Raw genomic sequence first — 10,290 nt, forward strand, 5'->3', positions numbered from 1 at the left:
AGAACAAAAGAAAAAAATATAAATAGATCAGTAATAGTTATTAACAGTAAAAGGAAATTGAAAGAAAAACAGTATATTAATAATGGCACAGGAAAACCAGTATGTTCAATATCAACAAAAAAGCATTAAGAATCTATCGGGAGAAACATGTTACTAAAAAACAAATAAAATGCAAGTCAACACTTGTGCACTACTAACCGACAAAACAAAAGACATAGAAACAGATTACCGATATTTATTGACAATAAAAGCCAATTTAAACAACAAACGTATTCAATATCAGCAAAAGACATTAAAGGGCTATTGGGATATTTATTGACAATAAAAGCCAATTTAAACAACAAACGTATTCAATATCAGCAAAAGACATTAAAGGGCTATTGGGATATTTATTGACAATAAAAGCCAATTTAAACAACAAACGTATTCAATATCAGCAAAAGACATTAAAGGGCTATTGGGAGAAGTTATTGATAGTACCTGGAGCGTTGAAAACGCTGCCCTACGCGTGAGATATTAGCTAACCAAAAATGAACACAGGCAGTGAAGATACAGAAATAAAGAAGGAGAGCACTAAATGATGAAGAAAGGAATGAAGTAGTAAATGATCACAGGTGAAAGCAAGAAAGAAAACGTTAAATGCAAGAGAGAGGAACATAAATAGACATGATAAATTAATGTAGAGCAACAACATTCATAAATAAGAAATAGAAAAGCAAAAGTGAACAGTAAACAACCTCTAGCAATATAACACGTAATAACAGATATTAATTTATAGACTAAAATATCAAAATTTCATGCTTAGAAGATAAACACAATAAGGTATTTACGATAACAAAAAAAGAGGAAAAAAATAACAGGACTTCAAAAATAATCGCCCGAGAGAAGGGAAAAGGAGAGAAATCAAAAAAGGTGGAAAGAAATTTTTTGTTCTAAAATTGCATTTAATACCTCTGTAGCAAAATCAGTACAAATCATCAAGCTGGCAAGATAAATCACTACTATACAGAGCCCACCTCATCAATACAATAAATGAAACATAAAAAAATCGAGATTTACCCATACGCTGCATGCAATCAGCCGGAGAGAAGGACGAACAATCAATACGTAATCCCTGCAGAAAAAAATCCGTGAAACCAAAAGATGAAGAATATAGAAATTTAAGATTTTGATGACTCAGAAGCGACGAAACGGAGCAGCCAAGGAGAAAGAAAAAAGCAACCCCAACAAAAATACTGAGTTAAACCAACAAAGCCAAAATCACAAATGAAACCAACGGAAATGCAACCAAGGAGAACTAAAGGGCCTCTGCACCAAGGACAAAGGGAAGTCCGATAGAAATCACAAATCCAACCAGTCGAAGAACCCAAGAAAATAAAAGAGACGGAAGACCAAAATTTCTGGCCAAATGACACAAAAGAAGCAAATAGATTGAAAACATAAAGGGAAAAATGCACCATTTCGACCAAAACCAAATAAAAGAAACAAAGCTGAGCCAAAAAAAAAAAACAGAGAGAGAATGAAGAAAATGAAGAAGCCAAAGCAATGGAAAAAGGAAAGTACCACTTCCAGGAAATGACCAAAGAGACCAACCGGAACCGAAGAAAAGCGTAAGAAACCAAGGACAGAACGGTACAAATGCAGCCTCAGACGTGAAAAGATCATCAAGCCCCTACCCCCAAAGAAAGAAAAAAGGGCAAAATCGTCAATTCACTCTATGAACAGTGGATGGTCGCTCTGCTTTAATCTATTTATAAAGTGTATATTTTAAAATTTTGGGAGTAGGTATTTCTCTAAAATTAAATGTCCATTATAGCTAAATGACCGTTGATGAAAATAACGGTAAAATAAGATGTAATTGAAAAAATTAGTCATGATCACAGAAATAAATATAAAAAGTAGAAGCTGTTGTTTTTCATTTATTTTAATCACTGAATTAATTTTGTTAAAAATTAATATCTTCAAGTGATTATGTTAAAAATTTATAACGAGTGACACAAAATAACTCACATTTATAGATCAATATTGAAAAACTAATCCAAAAGTTAAAATATCAATACTTATTAATAGTTAAAAAAGATAATTTGTACCCAAAAAAACCTCTCACAAAGTCAGTATTTATACAAATTCAGTGGGCTGTAAATATGCACAATCCATTCAAAAGTTAGGGTCTCACAGCCTAACTTACACATTAAAACTCTATTTATTTTACTAATTTAAATTTTATTATAATAAAAAAATTTTTAAAATAATTATATATAATTTTTTTATTATAATAAAAAATTTATATATAAAATCACATCTTAAATTTAATTAAAAATTTAAATTAATGAACTAAACCGATGAAGAATTTACAATGCTCCAAGATACTCTGAAAACAACCGTCTCTCTCTCTAGATATCTATATATATTAATATCTTTTACTTCACGCAAAGATATCTTCTCAGATCCTCAGCCTTTCTTAGGAATAGGATATCATCCTCGAGTCTTCTAATCGTCTCCGTTTCCTGGTACGATTTTTGAAAATCTTACACTCTTCGACTAGATTTTCTTTCTGAGAAAACTCGGAATGAAAATAGTGTTTCCAATTGTTGAAATCTTGCAATTGAATGATCGATGTGTGCTGATTTTTACTAATTTTCGATTTTTTTTTTTTTTGCTTTGACGAATTCTCTGTCTTTTTTTTTTCCCAATTTTGTTGGATCAAGTTTTGATTTTGCAAGTTTCGTTTTGGTTTTATGATCAAATCGATTAGAAGGAAGAAGGAAAATGTAGAATCCTTTTGTGTACGGATAATTTTTTTCTTTATTTTTGAGATTTTCATACTACTTCAGGTATTTGCTTATCTGTTTTTCATCGAAGTGGGAAAAAAAATAAAATAAAAGGGATTCTATTTTGATGATGAACGGTTTACCAGAGCAGTTACTTTGGGAGATCATGGACAGAATTAAGAAAAGCACTGATAGAAACACCATTTCTTTGTCTTGTAAGCGCTTTCACAATTTGGATAATGAACAGAGACAATCCCTTCGCGTTGGTTGTGGATTAGACCCTGCAAATGAAGCTTTAACTTTACTTTGCACTAGGTTTCCCAACTTGACAAAAGTGGAGATAATCTACTCTGGTTGGATGTCCAAACTCGGAAAACAATTGGATGATCAGGGGCTTTCAGTTCTCTCCACTTACTGCCCTTCTCTCACTGATCTCACCTTGAGCTACTGCACATTCATCACTGATGTGGGCCTTTGTTACTTGTCTTCCTGTTCTAGACTTTCGGCCTTTAAGTTGAATTTCACCCCAAGAATCACTGGCTGCGGTATATTATCCCTTGTTGTTGGCTGCAAAAACTTGAGTGTTCTTCACCTTATCCGTTGCTTGAATATTAGCAGTGTTGAGTGGCTGGAGTACCTTGGCAAGCTCGAAACGCTCGAAGATCTCTCAATCAAGAATTGCAGAGCTATTGGGGAGGGAGATTTGATTAAGTTAGGTCAGAGTTGGAGAAAAATAAAACGGTTGCAATTTGAGGTGGATGCTAATTATAGATACATGGAAGTGTATGACCGTCTAGCTGTGGATAGATGGCAAAAGCAGTGGGTGCCTTGTGAGAATATGCAAGAGCTTAGTTTGGTAAACTGCATAATAAGCCCAGGTAGAGGACTTGCTTGTGTGTTGGGGAAATGCAAGAACTTGGAGAAGATTCACTTGGACATGTGTGTTGGAGTAAGGGACTGTGACATTATAGGCTTAGCCCAGAAATCAAGAAACCTTCGGTCTCTATCCTTTCGTGTTCCTTCAGACTTCTCCCTTCCTCTATTCCTCGACAACCCTTTGAGGTTAACAGATCAATGCCTAAAAGCCGTGGCTCAAAACTGCTCGATGCTTGAATCTGTCAAGATATCTTATTCTGATGGGGAGTTCCCATCATTCTCCTCATTTACTGTAGATGGGATTCTTGCTCTGATTCAAAATTGCCCTCTGAAGGAACTCTCTTTTGACCAAGTGTATTCGTTCAATGACATTGGAATGCAGGCACTTTGCTTGGCTCAGTATTTGGAAACCTTAGAGCTGGTTAGATGTCAACAGATTAGTGATGAAGGACTTCAGCTTGTGAGCCAGTTTTCCCGGTTGCGGATATTGCGTTTAAGCAAGTGTCTGGGGATAACGAATGATGGGTTGAAGCCGCTTATGGGTGCTTACAAATTGGAACTGTTGGCTGTTGAAGATTGTCCGCAAATTTCTGAGAGGTGTATGGTGGGAGCTGCAAGATCCATATCTTTCAGGCAAGACTTGTCCTGGATGTACTAAGATCCTTACAATGCTTATATGCATGAATCCTTGATTATTGATTTGTATTTTGTCTTAATGTATAGATGCGTTCTCATAATAATCCAATTTGTTTTAAATACTGTGTAATGGTTTTTTTTTTCCCTTTGCGTATAGCTTTGCTTGTCACGTTATTTTCCGGTTTACTTGTTGGGATCACTGTTGTGAATGGTATTCCTGTGTATCTAATAAATGTCATTTACTCAATAAAAGTGATTTGGGAGATCTCATTCTGATTTTGTCCAACTCAAAGTTATATTTATGCACGACAAACTGATACTAAAAGCTACTATTTACTACATCGAATCTATTTATTTCTTTCAAAAACAACTTCCATGGAAGGACGGTGGGGGGCTCTGGCTTTGACAAGCAAGGAGCGTTACCGATCACCGTTCGAGGCAGTCATGCCTGGTGTTACTTTCTTGGAGTACGGTAATTTCCTAGCTTTAAGACCACTATTAAAGAGCGGTAAAATTGCTGCTGTGTTTGTGGAACCAAATCCGGTGATGGCACTGTTTGCATAGTAACATCATTACGGTTTTCTACGAGAAAGGAATCTCAGGCCTCGTTTATTTCACTGATTCGAGTTTTCAGTTTTAAATTTTTACATTAAAAAGCTCTTAGAAAATGTCACATCTAACTTTTTCTGTTACAGTGAAAAGCTCTAAAAAAATGTCACATCTCAACTCGAATTGAAAATTGGAATATGCGAAGTGAACGAGCCCTTAATAAATTTTGAAAATTTTTTGCCCTGTCTAGAATGCCTATGGATTGTTCTTTTGAGTTTATGGATTTTACTAGTAGGAATTGATTAATCCTTGGCCATATAGGACATTTGCCAAAAGTTGTCTTATGGAAACTGAGCGCACGTTTGTTTATGTATTGTACTAAACAGGGTCCTTCTACAGTGTCTTCACCATGCCGATTCACAACTTATCTTAACTTTTACAACTTTAGCGTTTGTGTTAGTAAATTCTAATGTAAATTTTAAAAAATAATTCAAAATCTATCGTAACTTGCATTACTCCAACGTTTGAAGTTTGTAACTCTAACATAAAATTCACAAGTTCTAGTATTTTCCAGCAAAATGCTGGGAATTTTTCTCCCGGCGCCATAAAAGTTCTTGTACTAAACACCTCAATGATGTAATCTATGTAAGAACCCAACAGCTCAGATCACATGACAACATTTATCTCTTTGTGCTCGTGAAGTTCTAGGCTATGCCAATAATCTCTTCAAGTTTAACCTTTTGTTTCTATGAAGAGGGTACGGTTTTAATTCGAGAAAATGGCTAAACTCACTCCAAGAGTGTGTGTATTTGATTTTTACTCATTATTCATAATTAATATTATTTTGATTAATATAGTTATTTGACTATAATTGATTAGTCAATGTTTGGGTCCAAACATCACATGGATACTATTTAAAGTGGTATTTTTCTCTTTTTTCCATTTTAATTAGTAAGGAATGATTAAATCCATTGTTATGGAATCCCATATCTTGGAACTAAACTAGCCGTGGATATGGTACATTGACCCAAAAAAAAAAAGGCGCATCTTTGCGCGTGTAAACTAAACGGCTAACTTCAAAATTTCTTTAGTTCCAACGACATTGGTGAAACAAAGAATAAAACAAGGAAATTAGACAGAAGATTTTAATTAGTGTTAATTATCATATATGTCATGTTGGGCTCAATAGGCTCATACATGCTAGAATATAAGGAAAATGAGATAAATACTCCGTAAAGTATATGAGTCTTGAATTCTATCCCTTACTTTTTATTAATACACTTTAATTAAAGAACTATATTAGTTAAAAAAATATTAATCAAGAATAAATAGTAAAATTTCATACTCATACACCCTTAAAAGACAAGTTCAATAATTTTCCTTAGAATATATCTACAGTTTAAACGAACAAGAGATCCTACCAAGTTGAGAGTTTCATGCTTTCAAGCTAATAGTTCCCTATTTATTATGAAATAAATAATTTGAGGACATTTGTCAATATCTAGTTAGTTATACAGTATGCATAAGTAACTCAAATATTATTTCCAATCATATTCTAAAAAATCAATTGTCACATTCACTTTGTACCCAATATTTGTAACATCACTTAGGTGTTTGTTTCTAGATTAATGCTTGTCATTCTCATTGTTTACAATCTTTTTGGTCTCCAAGTACTCTCGGAGAAACTACATAACAGAGAGAAAAGAAGGGAGAGTCGGCCGGAGCTCTGGGACTGCCTCTGAGCGTGGCGCTGGACTTCTGGCCTTGAAATTTAGTTTCTGGACTCAACTTGTCGTTGGCTTTTCAATGGTGATGACAATGTTTTTCGGGGTCGTTTCGACCTCGTTTAGAAGTTGGAAATCATATGATGGGTGCGTTCATCATTGGGTGGCTAAGTTTGTTTCGGTCGATGATGAGCTTCTTTTGGTTAGAGTAGTGTTGGCTCGATATGGTGGCATTCGGCCCTGCCGTTGCCTCCGTTGCCTTCTTCTTTTCCTGGTAGTCTTCTCATCGACTGTGCCTTCATCAGAGGCTCATGATGGTGATGCTTTGGGTTTTCCTTTTTTTTTTTTTTTGCGTTTGTTTTTGTGTTATGGATTTTATTCCACTAATGGGATAACTCACTATAATACTGGGGGGCAAAACTCTTCCAAATAAGAAAGTGAATGATGCCTCGATATCTACCACATTTAAATGGATCAGATGTTGAGGCCCGATCACAAGGTCAAGAAAAAAGGACTCCACTCAACCCTCCATGTTGATGGAGGTTGGATTCTCTATGTAAATAATATTATGATAAATGTGTGACTTTCAACTTTCATTTCTAGTTTCAATTTTCAAAACAATTGTTCAATTCCTGAGCCCAGTGACACTTTTTTTTTTCAAGCCGTAATTTCTCAAGTTTTTGTTGAGTGTTATTAAGTCGAGTTCTCAATTTCCTTCCCGCTCTATTGGTGTGTTTATTTCAATTATTAATTTTAGATTTTATTTTTTATTTGCTTAATGTGTGCTCATGCAGTGTTTTGTATGGTCTTAGTACTACAGGTCTCTCAATCTTAATCAATTTGATATTTCCAAAGGATTTATTAAAATCTATTTGTGTGCTCGATGTTTGATGTACCTTGTAGAGCGTTCCATGTTGAAACTCTGTACATACCTTTTTCCCTGAGTGTTTCATTCGAATTTATTAGTAGAACCAGTTGTTTATTGGAATTGTAGTTTTCTTTTTTCAGAAAAATAAGGGGTTGTTCTTTTACCGTTTTTGAGTTAGGTGACTTGAGTATAGATTTTGAGTTATAACTTGAGTTGAAGTTGTAACTTGAGTTTGTGTTTGGTTGTGTACATTTAAGTTATGGTTTGAGATAAGAATCTTTTTGAGTTTGTGTTTGAGCGAGTCAAAACTTAAATTTATATTTAGATAGTATTTTAATTAAAACTCAATGTTGATAGAAAATTTTAATAGGGTATATGAGTGGGGTTTTATTTGTCTTTTCGTTGTCAACGCATAAAAAAAATCATCTCAATCAGAATTAAAACGAAAAAGTTATAGCATTTTTAAGAATATAAAAAATACTGTTCATTAATTTGAGTTTGAGTTTCTGAACTCGAGTTGAAGGAGAAACTTGAACTCGAGTTTTAGTCTCAAACTCGAGTTCAAACTCGAATTCAAACTTAAAAGAACATAAACTTATAAAATTATAACTCGAGTTTTTTTTTTTTTTTTTTTTTTGAGTTTTTGACTCCAGAAAGGGGCCGCCGAACAGCCCCTAAATCTTTTTGGTATCATTCAGTCATCCATAAGGGAGGAAGAAGACAGTCAAGACAAACATACAAAATTTTTAAGGTAACAACAAACAAATGACTAAAGTCAACATGACCACTCTTTTAATGGTATTACATTTCCATGGTTCAAAACTCATTTTCAAAGGCATTTAGTTCAGCCCGATGGAAAAGAGTACATTTGTTGTACAACCATTATTGTACAACTATATTGTTAGTACATTGTGGCAAGGCCAATGAAGACAAATTCCTTTTGTTGAACAACCGTTATTACACAAATGTTATGCATGCGTATCACTGAGGTTAAAAAAAAAAAACAAAAACAAAAAAACAAAACAAAACAAATTCCCTTGGTTCTTTTAAAATCTCTTAAATTGTGAGTCCATAATATGTCCCTTAAATTGTGAGTCATAATATTGAGGCGGATAGAAGGCAAATACGGGATTTAGTCTCTAAATTGATCAAGCCTATGCAAGTATCCCTAAATACTTTCATCTCTAATGCCTAATAGTGATTTAAATTTAGGGACTCAAATCTGTTGTCTAATATTAGTGTCTAACCAATCAAATCACGTCACGTCATGTAAAAAATTTAAATTACTTTTTAACTAACTCTTTCATACTTATCATGAGATGATGTGATATGATTTAATTGATTAGAAACTAATAAGGACAACAAAAATTAGACTAATTAATGCATTTCTTGTTGTCATTGAGGTTATAAAATGTGATAACAAAGGTCTTGTTTGGTAACGTGTCCGTTTTTAATTTTTTTTTTTAAAAATATATTTTTTCTTTTGTTTTTGTTTTTCATTTTCTTAAACAAAAAAAATATGTTTAGTAACTACATTTTACTATATGTTAAAAAAAACATATCTGCTAAGGTTAGTTTTTATTACATATTCTTTTAAACAAAAAAGTAAATAACTTTTTAAAATTATATTTCACCCCAAAACTTTTGGAAATGATAATTTGGCCACTAAACTTTTTCAAAATTATAATTTGACCTCTAATTTTTTTTTTAAATTATCATTTGACCATTAAACTTTTAATTAAATTTTAGCCCCTAATTTTTTGTACTTACATTTTTGCTCTCAAACTTTTTTGAAATTTACATTTTGGCCTCTAATTTGAAATCTTTACATTAAATTTCCAGTGAATGAAATTTTCTACTTTGTCAAAAAAAAAAGATTTCTATCTCAATTGTAGTCTCGATATGTCAAGCCGTCCCATGGCAATCCCAACCAGACTCTAATGGTGGTCCCACCTCGACTGTAATTGTCATCTCGACCAGCCATGCCATTAAGCCCTAACCTGACTCTGACAAGGTCCTAACTCAGTCATGTCGACAGTTCTAACTGGTCAGTCAGACTTGATAGTGATCCTGACTAGACAATGTCACTGGCCCAACCCCAATTGCAATCTCGACCCGACCTCGGTACCATCCGGGCCTATTAGTCCAACCTCGGAGGCAGTTGCTACCGACTGGCTTAACCAATCCTGACACCAACGTTGATCCAACCATGACACTAATCTTAACCCCTTCACGTCTTTAACTTTAGTTATGACCACAACTTAAGATTTTGTTTTAAAAATTTTCATAATTTAAAATATTCTGATAAAAATTTGATAAACAAAAACAAGTTTACTAAAAATGTGCAAATGTTTCTTCAAAAAAAAAAAAAAGAGTACACTAAAATTACGTTTCTAAATATAAGGCACGTTGTGTTACCTTTTCCAACCGTTAAAATTTAAATTAATTTACCTTATGGATCGAACAAAGTCACCTATCCTACCATAAAAAGTCCCTAAAAATTGATAGGGTTAGTTTTTAACTGCCAGATCTTTGTATCAGCTGTGTGTATTTATTTTTGTTTAATTTTGACAAATTTTTTTTATCAAATTTAATATATATATATATATATATATATATATAAACATGGAATGTCCTTAATATCCCTACCATTGAGAGTAAAAAAAAAAAAAACAAGGGGGTCTTTTTTCTTTTTCTTTTTTTTTTTAATTTTCAAATTATATCTTGCAATTTGAGGTTATTAAAAGATCATATTTCGTATCTTGGACTATTCAAAATATAAGGTTTATTTAAAAAATAATTATGTAATTTATATTTTAAATTAAAGAAGTACACACACTAATACTGATCTCAGTTTACAAGAACA

The 10,290-nt window shown here is 33.1% G+C and overlaps 1 protein-coding gene across 2 annotated transcripts; it reads left to right on the top strand.

The window, feature by feature from the left end:
- The first annotated feature begins 2,371 nt into the window (after window positions 1-2,371).
- Window positions 2,372-4,459, top strand: LOC21392814 (F-box/LRR-repeat protein 14). 2 transcript variants are annotated; one of them, XM_024162689.1, is made up of 2 exons: window positions 2,372-2,510; window positions 2,835-4,459. In XM_024162689.1, the coding sequence occupies exon 2, from the start codon at window positions 2,899-2,901 to the stop codon at window positions 4,303-4,305; it is 1,407 nt and encodes a 468-aa protein (XP_024018457.1). In that variant the 5' UTR covers window positions 2,372-2,510; window positions 2,835-2,898; the 3' UTR covers window positions 4,306-4,459. The 2 variants fall into 2 exon arrangements, with proteins under 2 accessions (XP_024018457.1, XP_010091872.2); XM_010093570.2 differs by having other exon boundaries at window positions 2,923-4,459.
- The last annotated feature ends 5,831 nt before the right edge of the window (window positions 4,460-10,290 follow it).

The sequence above is a fragment of the Morus notabilis genome, unplaced genomic scaffold, assembly GCF_000414095.1.
Source record: "Morus notabilis unplaced genomic scaffold, ASM41409v2 Scaffold258, whole genome shotgun sequence".
Lineage (NCBI taxonomy): Eukaryota > Viridiplantae > Streptophyta > Magnoliopsida > Rosales > Moraceae > Morus > Morus notabilis.

Excerpts from the sequence above, each read along its gene's own strand:
- LOC21392814 (XM_024162689.1), top strand. The coding sequence starts at position 2,899 with ATGATGAACGGTTTACCAGAGCAGTTACTTTGGGAGATCATGGACAGA.